This window comes from Cygnus olor, chromosome 8 (genome assembly GCF_009769625.2).
Source record: "Cygnus olor isolate bCygOlo1 chromosome 8, bCygOlo1.pri.v2, whole genome shotgun sequence".
Lineage (NCBI taxonomy): Eukaryota > Metazoa > Chordata > Aves > Anseriformes > Anatidae > Cygnus > Cygnus olor.
This window is the reverse complement of record NC_049176.1, coordinates 17,641,137-17,660,134: the sequence shown is the minus strand read 5'-3', so window position 1 is coordinate 17,660,134 and position 18,998 is coordinate 17,641,137. Positions and strand designations below refer to the sequence as shown.

Below are 18,998 nucleotides of genomic sequence, written 5' to 3'. Positions count from 1 at the left end.
TTTTCATTTAATTCACCACCGACTTGTTCAAACAGGCCATGCTCGTGTATTCTAAGTGACCAAGCCTTGTAGTGATGTGAACTTTCTTTCTGCCAAACCTTTAATCAAGACGGCCAGAGCAGTGGGAGCACTGCAGACCTGCCTCTCCCAGCTGGGCCCAGCACGGTGTGACACAGGTCACAGAAGCACGGATGTGGCTTGTAGGGCTGGCTCTAACACAGGCACTTGAAACAGAAATGTTCCAGAACTACTTCCAGCTATCTGCTACCTGTTGCTAGGAATACTCTTTGTGTCTGCAGAAACTGTAGTCACACAGCACATCCTGATTTCACATGCAAGACCAGTTCCCTGTGGGCTCACTGAGGCAGACTCAGTCCGTCGCTGCAGCTGTATAATCAGCTTAAGAGGGCTCTTTTCAGACTTTCGCCCTGCCTCCCTCCCCCTTCCAGGCACAACCTAGTCCACGGATTAGTGCATAGAAAGAGTTATGAATCAGAAGTCTGAACTCTACATTTAAAAATATCATTCCTTGTCAGAAGGTTCCACTGGAAAAACAGAAATGTCGATATTGTCAGCACACTAAACCTAAACCGGTGTTACTTACTTCATCTCTCTTTGAAGTATTCTTGCCTGAACGTAAATGGCAAACAGTAAGAGGTAAGATAGACTGAGAGCTAGGTAGAAGAAGGCAAGGGATAAAGAAGCTTAGAACTGGAATAGCCTCACACACTTTGCTGTCAAATGAAGCCTTGAAAAACAGCAATACCTTTACACGGTAAGTTTCCATAAGTAGAAAAAATTTGTAACGACCTGCTGGATCCCTCCTATTAAAGTGAAGCATCCCTCACCATCACTGATTTCTGCTCAATTAGAGAACTTGATGTCAACTGTAGATGCTATCAAAGCTCCTTCACAAAAAGTTCAGATTAAAATTAGATATCCTGGCTCCAGATCTCACTGACTTCATTTTCCATTATGGCTCACTGGGGCAGTATTTCCTTCAAATATAACTGTCATGTACCATGTTCATTTTCTAAATGAAACGCTTAATTGAGTCAGTCATCTGCAGCTGAGTAACAGCTCACTGCTCCAAGTGCTCCACGCCGCTCAGCTGCCGAGCAATGCCAGCCCATGGTTTTCTTGAATACCAAGGCACTGACTATAAAACTACCAAACTGCATGGATCTGGATGAGGCACAGCACATCCTTGATGCCAGTAAGAGCAGCATCATCGCCCATCCCTGCACCGCTTGGCTTCATATCCTATTTTGCCTGCTTCAGAGCCATACAAGCCGATCAGAAGGAGTAAGAGGAGCCAAGCACCGCTTCCCTTGCGTGAGATGTAGCTGCAAATTATGCTCAGAGCTGCACAGGCTGTTCTGCAATTACTGCTCTTCTACAACAAATAACCCTCTCCCTCTCATTTTACCTAAGACTTCCAAAAAACTACTTTTTGTAATCAACTTCATTTTTCCTCACTGCTTTTTTTCTCCTGAACCACGTGCAAGTGATATTTCAATTTCTGAAAGCTAGAACTGAAAGATTTTTATTTCTGATATTACAAAGACTGCAATGACACGCACAATGTGGCTGTTACCTTCAAGTAGCTCTGGACACAGCTGCAAAGGTTTTCTTCACTGCCTTTTACATTTAACACAGCACCCAGGGAGATGTTCCAAGCTCTGTGGGTGTATGCAGTACGGGTGCTGGGAGGTACGGGACAGATCTAGCATCTGCCTAGGGTGCTACAAAGGATTGCGGGATTTGGAGCGCCCCCATACGTACCTTGAAGGATTTTTAAAAGGGGTCCAAAGCCTACATATTTCTCAAAACATCTGAGATTGTTACAATTTCATACACAAATGTTTCATATAATATAAATGTTTCATGAAGCTTAACATTTTTACCTAGTTTCCTCTGAACAGTCAATTTTGTCTAGATCACTGCAGAAGTACACATATATATATAAAGAGCTTTATACATATATATTTATTTTTATAGAGAAAACCTATATTAAAAACCTATTATATATATATAAAACTTTTCACACGTGTATTTATATAGATGTGTAAAATATAAATATAATGACAGAAAGTTCCAAATTCATCACATCTTAAGATACCAATTGTAGTTCTGGCTCTGCAGAAGTACCTAAGGGTTGGTCTATCAAAGATCTCTGACAATTTTGTTTCCATTTAGCAACTAATATTCTTGAAATGTTTTAAATAAGTATGTGTGACATATTACATCGAAGCACAAATACTGTAGTATTTCCCATCTATGTTATTTTACATTGATAAAAGAGATGAAGAGGAAATAGATAAGCTCAATGAAGGACCAGTTACCTTTAATTTGACAATGCCCTGTACTCTCACCTAACACACTGAAGTTTAACTGCAACACAGGGCCTTCACTATCCACTCCTTTGGATAACGTTACCTTTCTGAACTTAAGCAACAGAGATTCAGCACAACTAAGTGACTAGATTCCCTTGTGGAGTCAAAACACCATTAACAAATGAGAACATACAGAAGCGTGATGGTTTCCTTCTCCCCTCCGCCACCAACTATGTGCTCCTAGTGCCAAAATGACTGCTGCTGTACTTCTAGCAGCAGCACACAAAAGAGGATGTCTCCATTTTGTTGAAATTTCATTAAGCTTATTCCTGGATTTGATGTATAAACAATAAAACAATGAAATATTTCTCCTGAAAGTTCAAATGTTTCCTAGTTACAGTAAACAGCATGACAATCGATGAAGAAACTGAAGCGCACTTCCGCTGTAGCACATATGGTCTTCTACAAGGGGGCCTCACAACAGCAGGAGATGTTACTAACCGCCTGTGTTGCAATAATCAAACGCGATAGGCTTGAACTGAGAGTCCTGGGTAAGGCAAGGGGATGCTGCTAAGGCTGAGTGAGTAACCCAAACTGTAATTCTCAAAAAAAACCCAAAAAACTACCGTCCTCTTTAACTTCTGCAAGTAAACAAAATGAGCATCAGACTCACTATGAGAATAAAAAATTTCAGTTGCTAAAATAAAAAAAAGTAAAAAAATGTCAGCTACAGAACTCAGTAGCTATTCATTTTGACATGGGGATATCTGGAAAGCTACTGATTTGCAGAAATGCACACAGATCCTGCCCTCAGTACTAAGTAACAACTAAATTCAAGCTTAAGGGCTCCAGCAGTGTAATATGAGCCCCAAAACCTGCTCATGTAACTTCTTGGTAAATTCTCAAGACCAGCAACACTTCAAAAAATTCACGCTGATTATCTTTACCTAGTTGAGGATTAAAGACTTGACATTTTAGGGCTTTCATAAGCACCTCAGAAGTAACTTCCACAGCACGAACTATCACCCACTACTAATCCCAAGCCTCCACACCAGATTTTATTCACACTATTAAATCAAAGAAGAGAGACAAAGGAGAGGATCCCCTCTTCTCCCACGTACACGACGTGATCAGAGGTTCCCAACCTGCAGGAACGCCTCCCACCTGGGGGGAGCTGCATCCCTCCTTCCTTCCTTCCTTGTCTTCAAGTCTCCACAGGTTCTGTGCAGGGGTGCTGTGCGCAGACGGGATGAGGCAGGGGGCAGGGTGGAGGTGCCCAGGCAGACAAGCAGCAGAGGGGGGCTGAGCAGGGCTGCAGACTGCAGAGCCGAGGAAGTGGAGCTGCACTGCCCCACCTCAGCTTCTCGTTGCTGAAATCAGCTCCTGCTGAGGATGCAACAGGCACAAGCTGCAAGCTCCCCCTGCTACTCCCGTGTGCCCTGCTGGCTGGAGCTCCCCTCTTGCTGCCCGGCCTGGTCACACCCTGCAGCCCTCTCCCGAAGGCTCCCTGTCACAGCAGCGCACCCCAATTCCATGGCAGCACCTCTTCCAGAAGGGGAACTAGCACTTCTATTGGAAAATGAGGGCACTACAGCAAAGGTACGATGAAGCAGTGCATTAAAAAGAATTTGCAAATAAGGTGGCCTAAACCACCTGCAAGTCAGAAGGCCTACAGGCAGGAGTTCACAAACTGGACTCAAACTCCATTCTCTACTGACCCTCCGGTATCTGGATTGCTTGATACTGCAAGTTAATCTAACCCGTGTGTTACCCAGCACTGGCACGTATGCTTTCACAATACTAATGGAAACAACCAACTAATGGAAACTGGGAAATGAAGAGTCTGGTTAACACATCTAAACAACCACTGATTTGTCCTCCAGAGCTGGCAGGGGCAGGGGATGACACAAGAATACATCTTGTACTTCCTAGTTTTGGATTACTTTCATTCCTGCCTTGTATAGCCTAACAGCTTGGCTCCCACGGAGAGTGTGAAGAAGACATCAGAGAAGATTCTCAGCTCTCCACACACATATGCAGCACAGCTTCCAATCTGCACCCTCCAGAGCAACCCCTCCACAAACCCCGACAGACAAACAGCGTGAGAAGGGGTTCAGAGCTACCGAAGTGCAGACACACCAGAGCCCGACAAGAATCAGGTGTTAAGCTCATAGAAAGCAACTATTTGCACAGCTTTACCCCACTTGGATGTAACATTCAACAAAAGTTAGGGGTCATATCATGAAATCACACGGGACGGGTATCAAATGGCTGATACTTTTTGGTTCGATCAAACCTTGGGTTTGATTCCTCAGGCACCCACAGAAGGAGCAGGCAAAACGTGCCAATTACAAAAAATAAAATTAAAAATAATTAGTTTTTAATCTACATCACTGAATTCAAACAGCCCACTGCTGGGTGAACAGTAGCAGCACCAGAGAGGAAACGTCCTTCTTGTAGTTATCACAGAGCATGCCCCGTTCCCTTGGGCAGCATGTGCAGGAAGCAGAGGGTTACTTCCTATCCTCTTAGGACAGAGAACGTTACCATGTTCTTTCTGCTGGGATCTGAAAGCCCCGGAAAGGATAACATTCCAAATCAACCACAAAAAAACACCCCAGGACCTCACAGTTGACAAACAATAAGGCATCATCCCAGACGGCCTGTGAGATACTTCCATACCTATTTGCCAATGTCACTTTCTTTGCCCCATCCTTTTAGGTTTTAAATCTGCCATTGTTAAACAACAGAAACACGTGAAACTGTAACCTGCTTAAAGCTTCATCCGTTATCAACAGAAGGTACATTTCAGTACCTACCCAAAAAAACTTTCTAGAGAAAAAGAACTGAAGAACATGTTACCTGAAGGCAAATTTCTGTCAGCACAGGATTGCACTGTGCCCGGGATCCTACCAATAGGGTCAAAATCCCTGCATCTGTGCCTCTTCTGTTCTTCTGTCTTTAGATACCAAGCTGCTGATCCCAGCATCTCTGGGCCTTCTGCCCTTGCTCTGGCTCTGTAACACGACTCCCTTACCCTGTACTGCCAGGGATGCCCATTTTGTTTTATCCACAACACTGAGGAAACGCCGCAGCTCAGCCTGAGATACTTCAATAGTATGAGCCCAGCACAAGATATCTGTAGAAGGCTGAATGTGTGGCCAAAGCAAAGGAAGGCAGTACAGAGACAGACAGCCTCTGCTCATGTGGCTAGAGAGATCCCCAGTGATGGAGAAAACACCCCAAATTTCCTTTCTTTCCATGGGTCTGTCATGGATTTGCTCTGGCAGAGCTTGCAAATTATGTAACTGTTAAAGGTTACACTTCTACAACTTTCTATGCCTTACGTTCTGCTAAAAATTACGATATTTGTGTTAAAAAAAAAAAAAAAAAAAAAGCTCGTGTCTCAGAATGGCAGAGATGAGAAGAGATGATACTAGATGATACTGGGAAGTGTGCTGAGCAGCTTTTCAGGTTGGTTATTAGAGAGAGACACCTGGTGGCTGCTCCCCAGCCACAGGCACCTCACCCCTTCCAGCCACCGCTCGTTAGATCGTGGTTTGTAAGTTACAAGAACAGAGGGAAAAATGCACACTGAAACCAGAACTTGCCACCAGAACTAAGAATATGAAGAACAGAAGAGGAGGAGCCAGCAGGGATAGCCAACATATCTAATTACTGTAAGAAGCACAGATCTTCAAGCTGAACGTGATCTGTTTCCTGTCGTAACAGAGTACTCTGCAGTACTTTTTTCATAGTAAAAAACAAACAAAAAAAAACGAAAACAAACAAACAAAAATGCTTTAAACACAAAGTCTGGATACCAGAGAAAACCTACAATAGTAGATAAAAGAAAGCACGTCTAAAGTCTTCTTAATTTTAGCCTTCTTCCTGACTTCATATCTGTCTGTCTGCAGTTGTCTAAGCTGTGCACATGCTACAACATACGTCAACCCTAAGATGGCATGCAGCAGGTAGATGGACTGGAAGCACCCCTTTCAGACTTAAAGACAGCTATTTTCAGAGAGAGGAATTTTCAGCAACCATTCTACATCAATATTCTACTGTAAACCTTTAAAGGAATGTTTTCTTCTTCCAACAACAAAACCCCCCAAAACCTTCAGAATCCCATTTAACAAACGAAAATCACAACAGTACTAATTCCTCCTTCTCCTCCTACTTAACGTTGGTATTTTTCAAAATAAAACATGAATTGTGTAAGCTATAAAACTGAGCTCAATGAGACTAAAAATGAAAAACTGCAGCAGGAAATATTAAATCTAAATAGCTTTTGTAAAAAAAAAAAAAAGCATAACAGATTTTAAAAGCAAGCATATCAGTATGAATTTAGACTCCCATCATTATGGGTTCAGCAAAAGCAAAACATTGCTGACTAACCGACTGAAGACTCACTTCTTATTGAAGATGGTTGAATTTTCTCTTCTTTTTGTAAATCCAATGGGCAGTGTCTTCAGGTTGATATTATGCCTTCGAGCTCTGTTTCGCAAGTAATTTATCTAGCAAAAAATAAAAATACATTTTTTTGAATACGAACAATATACACAAAGCTGGAACATTAAAATAAAAAATGAAGAGTAAATCATAAAGGAATTATGAGGACATTACAGAAAAGGCCACATTTAATGTAGAACTTTGACTTTTGGAAAAAAAAAACAAAACATTGTGAATGAGAAAGTCAATAAAGCAAGAATGGACACTACCTGAAACATTTTCAGGTGAAGTTTTCCACAGTTAAGAACAACATGCCAATGACCTCTTTTCTTTTCCAGTTAAAGCTCTTCAACATATTGTGAAAGTCACAAACAACCACTGTGGGTGTAAAACCATCCACAGAGCTGGGTTTTGAGCTACAACCCTGCTAGTGGATGGGACACACAAGCAACAACTCAGCCACTCTAATAAATTCCTGTCTGAAGGTAGCGTGAAGGATATCATCCTGCAAAGACGCCTAAAAACTGCTGCCTCTGGAGCATCTCACCATCTTCAACACACATTTTCAAGACATGGTTATAATACAGAGTATGACAGCAGCTTAAGAGACAGAGAAGACTTTAAATCTACTTGGCAGTAAAAAAACAACATGAATTCTCTCCAACTGAGGAGTTGAATACTATATTAAAAAGTATTTTCACAGGATTGGAAAACAGGGCCCTTATGCCTTTTTCTGACGCACAAATGAGACAACTTATTTTGGAGTGCATTTTGGTTTTTATACTTCTTGATCTTGGTCTTCCCTGTTCTGTCATAGGGCTTTTAGGAAATGACATCTAATTCCATGATCTCATTGATGCTCTACTGGAACTGCAGCAGTTTCAAGAAAAATCGCCTCTCATCTTTAGCACGTTAGCTTTTACTTCACAGTTGCTTACATTTATTCTTTGCAGAACTCTAGTTATCTTGGTTTGGTAAATGGGGAAGCATGTAAAACTTTTTAGGCAAAAAAATGCCAAAAAATCCCATGTTGTTTACATGGGAATATTGTATGTAAGAATTCAGAAAAGTTGTGGAGGTAGAAAGGAGCAATCAGGCTCTCTTAATACACATCTGTCATTCTCAACCCAGGAGAACAGCCACGCATCAAGTATTTTAAGAATGCACAGACTGTTAGCAATTTATTCTTCTAAGCAACTGGATGTAGCCATCGGTACTACTACAACATAAACCTGGAGACCTTTCTTGATTTCTGGCTCTAAAATCCAGGGTCATCCATACCTTCACAGTAAAGGTATCAGCTCTGAAATCTGGACTCGGACTGTCTCAGTGGGAATGTAAAGGTAGTCAACCCTATCTCCAACAGGCCAAGCTGCTAATTTAAAACTTACAAATTTATTTGTTGTTGGCCTATGCACAGAAAGATCTCGAGCAGCAGCATCAGCTGTCCTTCCTACATCTTCCAGGAAACGGTAATCTGAAAGCAAAAAACAGAATAGAAAAAAAACGTAGTGCTAACCTACTACAAATGGTGAATTTTAAAAAGCACATGGAATATTCTTACCGCTCAGAAGGTTCAAATCGGTAAATTCATTTACAGAGATAAATGATGTCTTATCCCTGACTCCATTACAGCTCAGTGCAAGCTTATGCTTCTTTACACACGATAGACTGAAACGACACAAAAAAGAACCATTAATACGCCACACTCAGCACAAGAAACGTAACAGCTTAATTTAGATAACAGATACCTGCACGAATATTTCATGCATCGCGGACATCTGTACTTAGCTTCCTCTTCACTACATGTTTCACATCTGAAAGAAGCAGAAAACATCTCTTAGGAAAGTGGCAGCTTTGTGCCCAGCTGGCAGTGGCTTGGGAGGGCACCACCCAACAGGCAGGCACGGTGCCATCAGCTGTCACGTTTGGATAACGTTACCTGAACCTTGAAAGGAGAGAGGGAAAGCACGGATAGCTTGGATTTGATAAGCTAGTGGACGCAGCAACATGAGCTATGGTGAATATCTCCAAACACGTAGCGGGGTCCTACCGATATTAAAATGCACCGCAGAGATGCTTTGAGGAACACCAAGCTAATGCAGGGCTGGAAGCACAGCAAGGCTGCATCACTTTATGCTTTGCAGCCTGCTCTATCAATGCCTTTCTGCATTTATATTACTCATAATGTGCATTATTACTTTTCATCTGTCTAAAACTGGGTGCATCAGTGTCTGGGATTCACACTATGACCTGCACACCTCCTTTCCCCAGCAGGGCAGGTAACCCATGCTGACAGAGCCAGCAGAAGTGCCGGCTGGCAGCCGGGCCGGCCCGCATTGAGGGCACCCACCACAGGCACAACGGGCAAGCCCTACAAACCCCGCTACCAAACACAGCCTCGCTGTGCGCTCCTCCGCACACACAGCCTCCCGCTTTTTAACTAGGCCGGTACAAAAATGACATCTCCCCTCTTTTTAAGAGGAGAAGGTGAGCACGACGAGTGCTGCACGCCCTGCGAAACAGAGCCTGAAACAGCCATTACCCTGAGCTTCCTACTACTTTGTCACATCTTAAACGCTCCTCCGCTGCAACCAACACGAGCTGGCAGAGACCAAACCCGGTGCCTCCTGGGGGTGCCTCCCTGCCTCCCAGCCCCTGCCCGCTGCCCAGCCGCCCCGCACCCTGTCGGGCAGCCAGGCCGGCCGCACGGCGCCGCACCGCCGCTCCTCCCTCCCAGGCGCGGCGGCAGGAGCGAGGATGCCCGGCGCAGGGCGGCGCCGAAGGGCTCGGACCCCGCTGGGCAGGCCCGGCCCGGAGCAGCGGCCTCGCGGTGGGGAGAGGCCGCCGCAGGTCGCACGCGGGCCGCAGCCTCCCCGCGGCGGCCCCGGAGCCCCCGGGACGGGAGGCGCCCCCCGGGCCGGGCCGCGGCCGCGAGGGGAACCGAGGGCGCAGCCCGGGGGCTGCGAGGCCGCCCCGTCCCCGCGCCCCTACCTCTGCAGGGACATCTTCCGCCCCCCGGCCGCCCGCCCGGGGCTCCCGGGGCCGCCCTGCCCCGCCATGGCTGCGCGGCGCCGCCTCCGCACGCGGGGCCCGACGGGGCGAGCCCGGCCGAGGCCTTCCCCCGGCCGGCGGCGCCGCCTGGCGGCTCGCGGCGGCCTCTGCGGCCCTCGCAGGTGGAAATCCTCCCTGCCTCAGCAGGGACAGCAGGGTTGTGACACACAGCCGTAGTCTAGGTCAGGGTTTGCTCTAAAATTCAGGGTAACAAAGGAGACGATTGCCTCCAACCATCAACAATTAACAGCTGAGGGAAGGTACCTTCACAACACTATGGGACAGAGTTGTGCCAGAGCTCCTGGGAATGCTTTGAAGAGCTCAGGTGGCTGTAGGCAAGTGGCTTTCCGAAACTCATGCTGCACAATGTAATAGTACACTGTCAAAAAGGATGCTTTCAACCAACTGTTTCTGGCAGCCTCCCACCTCAAGCACCACAGTACATTACCGTCCAGTAGTGGCCCGGTGCACAAAGTCTTCGTGCCGTTGGCATGGGATTTGCATTTTTGACTCAATCACAGAAATGAAGATATTTACATCTGAGCAGACTAATAATACTTTAAGATATGTGTTTTTAAAATAGATGATTTCTGATAGAAACTAAGAGAAAACAAATACAGGCTATAAATAATTTCCAAAAGTAAGGCAATAAGATTAAAAAATACACATGAAGCAGAACATTTTCTAACATTCTTACTATATATATATATTATTATATTATATATTATTATATTATATATAATATATATATATATATATATTTATCACATCAGCTCCAAAGACAAACTAAGAGCAAACGCCAAGTGATGCTGGCAAAACTAGCAATCTTGAAAATGCAAAAGCAACAGGAAGGAATTTTCTATAACCTTTATTGTCATTCAGTGATCTTACACAGTCTTTGATCAGATTTTCTCACAGGGAACAAAAGCAATGCTTTAATCAAAAACATAGGATGTACATGTACTTTACCTTGTAAAAAGTAAATACTTGTGCAATATTCCATGGCATTTCCCCTTGGAAAACAAAGCACTAGCACCTAAAAAGTACCCTTCTAGAGGATTTCCATCATTGCTGAGAATGAACTATACAGTATCAAAACAAAATAGTAAAAGACAAACAGACAGTTTGGAAGCTTATTTTATTATAGCTTAAGTATGCTTTCCTGTGGATCAAGACGATTAAACCAGTTGTTTGAACACTTCCCTGCTTTGCAGTATGGTTTGGTATCATTTTCCACTTATCTGCCATCTTCCTCAGTGGACTTTGGATTGAAAATAGATATGTCGTTATAAAAGAATGCTTTTCCTAATGGTAAAATTGTTTTTTGTTTGTTTGTTTTTAATAAAGATGCTTGAACATTTTAGGCTTAATTTAAGGAAACAAATGATCTAATAATATTGCAAAAAAATGAAATTTCTAAATTGATGAAATGTTGATTATAATTTAACAGCAGTCTTTCAGAAGACATGCTGTAGTAATTTGTTTAACAAGTTACAAAATATATACACAATATATCATCATCTTAAGATGCCTTTGGCATTCAGAATCTAAAACTCAAAACTACTGCAGGTAGCTCTTCTAACAACAACTTTTACAATGGTTGTAAAGCTAACTGTTCTGACTATATGCATCATATACAACGTGCTGTCTTACATACCATTTCTGCAACAGTACATAAAAATATTTTAAACAAGAAATCCACATAAATAATGTTCTAATTGTAGTGAAGTATGTGACCAACAATTTAAAATAAGTACCTTGACAACAGAAACATATCCTGATGTAACCAGCACATACAGTCTGAAAGATAGAAAGGGACTCAAATAATCTCTGTTAAGGCCACCAGCACCTTGTGTTATGAAGAGCACCAAGGCAACACAGACAGGAAACACATAAGAGGTAGTGTGCCATCTGTTAAGATGAATGTGTCCACAAAGGACTATAACAAAACTTTATGTTTAAGAAAAGAGGATGTATTGTACTGTGGCATAATTCACTTTTCATATATAAGCTATTGCACATTTAGGAGCATTAGCCAGTATTGCTCCTTAGTATTGTATGTCTCCAGCTTTCCTTGGGGTGTTTTTTTGCAGTGCTGTTAAACAGATTGCCAAGAACACTAGAGGTCCTTAAAAATTCCATGCTCAGATATTCAATTTCAGGAAATTATGCAAGAAAGCACCAACCAGTATTAAAAAGAGATTTAAATACTTTAGGAAAATTGTTGTAGTCTTCTGTTTCTTTCTTTTCTTTATTTTGAAATGCCATTTCTCCATAGGAGGAAGTCTTTTCTTCCCGAAGTTCTTTAACCAACACTGTTCAAAATGAATCTTCAGTTTCATAGCAATTCTGCCTATAATAGGTCATTACTCTTGCACTCAATCTGTGCAGCAATTCCGTGCTGATGCAAAAAGAACCAGGACAGAACCTTTAAAGGAAGCACACTGAACCACTTTCTATGAAGTGCTGCTGCCCTGGTTTGAGATGAGGAAGTGTGTTAACTTGAACAACTGGAAGCTGATTAGTGTCCTGAGTGCGAAAGACGAACTGTGTCTTATGCCAGCTGCCATCTTGAATCTGCAACACACAGAAGCAGAATATTAAATTCATATCAAAGATGAGGTTCAAAACACAAATGGAAGCTGTGCTTAAGGAGTGAGGGGAGAAATGTACAGAAACATTTCTTCTCCCAGCAGTTCATAAAGAAACTGTAATGTAACAAATGCCATTTCTCCCACAGAAAATCACAGGCACTCATGGCGAAACTGTGACTTCTCAGCCTGCTACAGAATACAGCTGGGGCAGATTAAGATGCAGTGAAACAGGGCTCAGGGGAGAGAGCCTGCCACTTTGCAAGAAGCCCTGGGCTCATACAGCTTCTTAGATCTCTTGCTAAATTCACCTTGAAAAAAAATAATTGACTCATAGTCAATTAATTTAATGATAATTAGCTGTCCAAAAATAATTACCAGCTTCTTCAAAACTGAGATTTTGTGTTATATAACCTCAAGCGAACTATCATTAAGTCTGAATTTTCATTTTGAGAGTAACCATTCCTAAAATTCCCTCGAGGACCTCCTTATTTCTGTTTCCACCTCTCTTCAGAGTCTTAGTAGAGTCTTAAAATATTTGTTATTTAATGTGAACAACAAGTACAAGCTCCATATTACTGGAATTGCTTTTGTACTTGAGTAGATGTTGTACTGAATATCAAAAGGTTGGTGTATGCATAAATATGCAGAACAATGTAAGAAATAAGCTTCAAGGCATATAAATCTAAGTGATTGTCATAACAGCAGGAAAAAATTGTTCTCAAAGATTATTTGCTGAAAGTTAATACTGCCTAAACAGTGACTCCATTATGGTTTTAATGATGCTAATGCTAAAAAGTATTTACCATGCATTCATCCACCAGCACCTTCGGTTCGAGCAGCGTATTTGCTTTAAATACTTGACCGTTCCAGCCTTTGAAGCTAACTGATGTTTTCTGGCCACCTGCCTCATTTAATTCCCACATCGGTGTGTTGAGACAGTGAACTGTGATGCTGTGGGTTGCTTCTGAGCTCAGTAAATGAAGAAAGTTCATCTGCACTTTTCCAACGCCAAATTCCAGCTAAGTTCCAAAAGAAACACACTGTTAGACTTATAGCTGGGCCATGCCAAACGGCCACTGCAACACGAAGTGACGTGCATATACTTGTGCAGTATTTACACATAGGAGCACGTACACGTTTATACATGGGGATCAGTGCCGAAGAACATCATTTGTAGTTTTCAGGAGAACTATTAGGTCCTGTTAGAGTGCTTACTTCAAAAAGAAACTTTCCCTGGACATTTTCAAAGCTCAAAAAGAAACATTTGCTAATGCTTACAATACAGTTGAAACATAGCTAGGCAGGAAACGCTATTTTAAAATAAGGAAACTGAAACAAAGGATTTTGTCATTCAAAACAAGATAATAGCAGCAGCAGTGCTTGAACTGCAGTTGCACCTTTCTGCTAATTAGTCTTCTTAGACCACAGGTTCTGGCTGTTGATACCTACATCCTGTTAATAGCCTGAAAATTATAAGCATACTTTGATTTTAGACAGAAAATACAGTTATACATTCCTCAACAAGAATTTCTCCAAGACTAGGTCATATTCAGGAATCTTCCAAATGTAGGAATGCATATGGAGCTTTATGTTATTTCTGATGCTCTTTGATGGCTGAAGTAGATACGCAAAACTCCATAAATATAAAACGTCTACTCCCAGTGGTTTAAGGACCACATGCAATGGGCAGCATGGACTAATGACATAAAGGAAACCAGTCTTTACCTAACAAGATATTTAACAGTAGCTAGGTGTTGAAAAGTACTGATAATTTTTTTTCCTTCCCATTGCAATGATGTCAGCATTACACATGTAGCTGCCCTGAGTGATGAGTTACTAATGTAGCTTAGAAGCATTTAAGGCTTATTTTTATGCTATTTTTAGAAAGGTATAAAGCAAAACGAAAGAATTCCTTCAGCATGGAAGATGAGTAAATGAAGAAAGTGACAGTTACAGTAACATACATCGTCTCCAGGTATTCTGCAACTTCCTTACCAGAACATATAACACGTCCTTCACGAAGATGCACATAACACCCGTTCAGCCCCCACACTCCACACTCCCCTGAAATCTAACATCTTCTCATGTAGTCAACAAGCAATCGTTTGCTTGAAGTTTTAGCATAAACAGAATCTCCCAGGAAGCAATGCATACCTTTGTCACAGATGGTGGTGTTAAACATGTCTGACCACCTGCAGTGAAGTTGCAGAAAACTTCAATGGCATCAGAAGGACAGCCAATATTTGGGTCAATCCAGTACCTTCCTATTAGTATATAATCCCAGATAGAAAATGAACCCAAATTATAGTTGTTACTAAACAAGAGCTGCTAAAATATTCATAATTCTTGGCAAGCATTAGATTTATTATTACCATAGCTTCAGTGAGGAATAGATAGAAAGGGAACATGAAAGTCTTTCCACTACCATAATTCTATTAATAATGAATGCTGAGCAAAATTATCATAGCCATTCAGTTCTGATTACATATGCAATAACTTCTGAATACGGTTACGGTTTCAAAAACGTCCTCTCTTTCTACAGCTAAGTAGTGGGAATAAATGGCATTTGCAGTCTGCTCTTTATGTATGAAAACTTAACTTTTTCCTTGGCCTTGGCTTTATACCCAGAATATATTCAGAAATCTAAATTCTTTTCCTCTCACAGCAACTTGAAGGTCTTGTCTTTTTCCACTCTCTTTCTCCCACCAGGTACTTTGTATGACATGTGCTAGTGACAGTAATAAGGAGAATTTACTGTTGTGAACCCATGGAATTTGGTTCACAAAAAGAAATAGGACACATGTAAATTAGAGTAGGATTTAGCTTCCCTGAATTTATGGTTAGAAAATAGGTGAGCCTGGGCCATCCAGTTTGTGTGTGTGTAATCCTGTGAAGTGAAGAACTGTGTCAGTGACCTCTGTGGCCCTAAAGGAAATCTTTTTAGTTCACAGTTCTAATTAGCGTTAGGCTCATCTTGAAAAACTGATTTGTCCTTACCTATGCTAAGGAACAGGGATTTCCCTGTGATCTCTAATTTCATTTCCCATTTCCTCTTTAGTTAATGCTAACACTTGATAATAGGGATGTTTACAGGTATTTATTTTATTAACCACTCAGAATGAGAATTATGTCACAGAATTGACATTACACATTAAATAATTATTTTTGATTTGAATTATCGATTCAACATCTTCTAAGATATCAACAGCTATCAGTGTATCTGACAGTGGTAGTCTATTGTATACAATTTTCTCATTAGTAATCTAGAATCTGATCCACACAAAACTCATTCCAAGTTGGCTCTAAATATTCAGAAAACTTTTGATCACAAAATGAGATTCATTTTCAAAATTTCTGGACGCTTTTGTTTGTTTTATATATAATCTCTATCAAATATCTATATAATACTAGGTAGCTACATACTTCAATCTCTAAAATCCAGAAATTGTATCATAAATAAAGATAAAATAAAGATAACCGACAAACTGCAACAGAATCTAACAAAAAATCTACACATCCAAATCTGGATATAGAACATATCATTTGGCAGGAATGCATTTCAAAGCCTAGTTATGTTCAAGCTTTGATGAAAGTGGACACTTACCATCTGACACTTTACGTTCACAGCTAAGCAAATCCCTGCAGATGCGTGCTGGGTTATCTCGTGTGCCAAGAGGGTTCTTGATGCTGTGCAGTAAATTGCTAAGGTAGTGCAGCGTTTTGTATATCTCTGTACTGTGATCTAGTAAAGTTACTTCAGTATTCTGGTATCTCTGCCAGGGGCCATTAGCAAATGTGTTACCACAGAGAAGTATCACAACAGCAGTATATGCAGTAAACATCAAGTGGCCATTGAAGAGCCAGACAGAAGCAAAATATTTATAATATATGCCATCAGCCATACAAAACAGGGTAAGAATAACATATTCCAATAAATACGTTAGTGCATTTTATTAAAATTATCAGAGCAGTGAAGTTACAGGCAGTGGAAGATCATGCAAATACAACAACAACACGTTGACAGAAATATGAATATGGGAGAAAGAAAAAAATAAAAGTATATGCATCAGTTTTAGATTTTGAGTAGTGAAATCTACTCTTAGACTTATCCTGGAAAATAAATGCAAATATATTTGACTTCACAAATGAAAGGAGGGTTTTTTTTTTTTTTTTTTCAATGAGACCACATACTTGCATAAAATTAAGTATGTATGCCAGTATTTTTTGGATCAGGGCCTAAATGTTGCTATAATCTGTAGCTGAACAGTTACGGTCCACTATGTGTGATAATTTGGTACATTTCCATCACTGCTAATTGTGATAAAAAGATAGAGATGCTGTTTTTCCTTAATTCTGTTTAAATTGTATCCTATGTATCTCAACATGTTTAATTATATTCTACAGTAATTGCTTGTAATCATTGATTTGTTTTAAATTGTTTTTCTAAAAAAGCCCTGATATTTCCTCAAATAGTCTCTTTATAATTGCATATGTAAATGTTAATGTAAATACACTGAAATTCATTACCTCCATCTGCAGTGCAGCATTTGACTCAATCAAAGCTTGAACAGCAGCATTGATATCCACAAGTTTCTGGAAAATAAAAAAAGATATTTCAGAACATAAAAAATGAATAGAAATATTCTAAACTACAGGTAAGTAAATTTTTCAGTATTCTTGTAGAAGCATACAGATGATCATAATTTTGTCATTTTCAGAAAATAATTCATTGTAAAAACTTACTTTTAAAATAGTATCTTCATTCTCTACAGTTTGTGCGATGTACATAGCAGACACCAGGTTTATTTATTTTTAAAGAATTAAGAAACCCATACAAACAACTAGGTCTTGCAGTTGGTTCTGGTTCTCAGATTATATATACCATCGCAGATTTAAAACACGTCAAATATCGAGTTTGTCTTAACTGGCACAATCCCTTAACAGACTAACTGTATATAGGGAGAACAGCAGGGCCAGAAATAACACAAACTTTTCTGTTGCTGTCTTTCTGTGTGTTCAAATACAGAACAGCAGAAAAACCTTTTAGAGTATGATGGAGTTTACCCATATTAAAAATATGAGCGTGCCCATGAACATTGCCTGTTAAGGACTCAACAGTGTGGTAGAACAAAGCCAACAGTGTAACGTGGCAGGTCCAAAACCTGTATTACTGTAGCAATGGAAATTGTAGAAAAATGTATTTGCATTTCACTTACAGTGACAGAATAAGCAATGCATTTGAAGACAATCCTGTATTTTCACCTTCAACAGAGGATACAATATGTAGTTCGGGTAGTTACAGTACTTACTCTTGGTCCTGGTGGTCCAGGTGGTCCCTGGAAAATGGGAGAAATCACAGATTAGGTGCTTCACATGTTTATTTTTTACATGTTTGATGCAATCACAATACAATAATACAGGCATTTTTAATACACTTACAGGTGGCCCTGGCTGGCCCTGAGGTCCCTGAGGTCCCTGAAATAAATTGAAATGAAATGCAGTGGTTATAGATGAACATTTCTACTTTTATATTTATATATAAAATAAATATACATATTTAATCACAAAATGCCACAATACATACAGAAAAGTGAAAATGTTTCTGATATAGGTCTCAATAAAACTGTAGATTATTAGTTATTATTCTTAAAGTACCACACTCTGTTAATGTGAGATTGTACCTGTGAGAATTTCTGGGTTGGCTGTTTACCAAAACTTATTTATTCAATTACCTGTGGTATATAAGTTATACAAGCTATTAATATACAGTGTGGCAGCATTATGCGCATATTGCTGATACAAGTACTACAGTGGATGAATGATCATAAATGCATTGTAAAAAAATTTATAGATTGTTGTAAAAAACTGACTGATCTGTTTGACTCCACAGATATCTACTAGGCATTTATTAGCTCCATTTATTAGCAGTGCCACTTTTCAGCCAGAACATGTTAGGCTCATTTTTAAGTTTTAACAATGTTATTGCAGGCTTCCTTCATATTAATGAAGTTACACCCATGCTCCTGATCTTAAGAGACATTTTTTTAGTATGCAGGATGTTACCAGTGGGGAGGAGAAGAGAAGGAACAGCTGCTTTTCCCTAGTTTATAGTGCCTACAATGCACATAGTCTTATACCTGAGTTTTAGTCTTGCCTCAGGGTTGGATGAAATGTAAATAAACTCCCTGTCTGATTTAGCCTTTCTCTGAACAACTATTCACACTGAGATAGAATGATTATGAATATCTGTAAATATTCAGTAATACTTCTGTCTCTGTTAGATTCTCTTCTTCAGTCTCTATATGCTTAAATCCTCTAGGAGCTGCTGTAACATAAACAATAGCAAGAACAATGACAAGGGAAAGAATAAGTGGCAGTGGCTTAATACAAAAAAGGAGAAGGAATGAAGGGCACAGACCAGATCTGCATTATGTATTAGTAAAACCATTTAACATAACTGAGTTTATTTAAGCATAACACTCTTTAGCTAGTACTTATTGTACCAATTATTTAAGCACAATGAGCTGTTCCAGCAAAAACAGTCTTATACCAATACAGTTAT

General features: G+C 40.5%; 2 protein-coding genes across 3 annotated transcripts in view; both read right to left on the bottom strand.

Moving 5' to 3' along the window:
* Positions 1-9,923, bottom strand: part of ZNHIT6 (zinc finger HIT-type containing 6) — a 32,542-nt gene extending 22,619 nt beyond the window's left edge. Inside the window, exons 1-5 of the mRNA XM_040565526.1 lie at positions 9,783-9,923; positions 8,540-8,605; positions 8,353-8,459; positions 8,180-8,265; positions 6,750-6,853 (exon numbers count right to left, since the gene is read on the bottom strand). Coding sequence (XP_040421460.1) covers positions 6,750-6,853; positions 8,180-8,265; positions 8,353-8,459; positions 8,540-8,605; positions 9,783-9,850 — 431 coding nt within the window. The 5' untranslated portion in view covers positions 9,851-9,923. The remainder of the gene's footprint in view (positions 1-6,749; positions 6,854-8,179; positions 8,266-8,352; positions 8,460-8,539; positions 8,606-9,782) is intronic.
* Positions 9,924-10,694: 771 nt separating this feature from the next.
* COL24A1 (collagen type XXIV alpha 1 chain) overlaps positions 10,695-18,998 on the bottom strand; it is a 134,221-nt gene continuing 125,917 nt past the window's right edge. For both annotated transcript variants that reach the window (XM_040565499.1, XM_040565500.1), the window contains exons 54-60: positions 17,876-17,911; positions 17,746-17,772; positions 16,964-17,029; positions 16,041-16,209; positions 14,591-14,700; positions 13,240-13,455; positions 10,695-12,419 (exon numbers count right to left, since the gene is read on the bottom strand). In XM_040565499.1, coding sequence (XP_040421433.1) covers positions 12,273-12,419; positions 13,240-13,455; positions 14,591-14,700; positions 16,041-16,209; positions 16,964-17,029; positions 17,746-17,772; positions 17,876-17,911 — 771 coding nt within the window. In that variant the 3' untranslated portion in view covers positions 10,695-12,272. The remainder of the gene's footprint in view (positions 12,420-13,239; positions 13,456-14,590; positions 14,701-16,040; positions 16,210-16,963; positions 17,030-17,745; positions 17,773-17,875; positions 17,912-18,998) is intronic.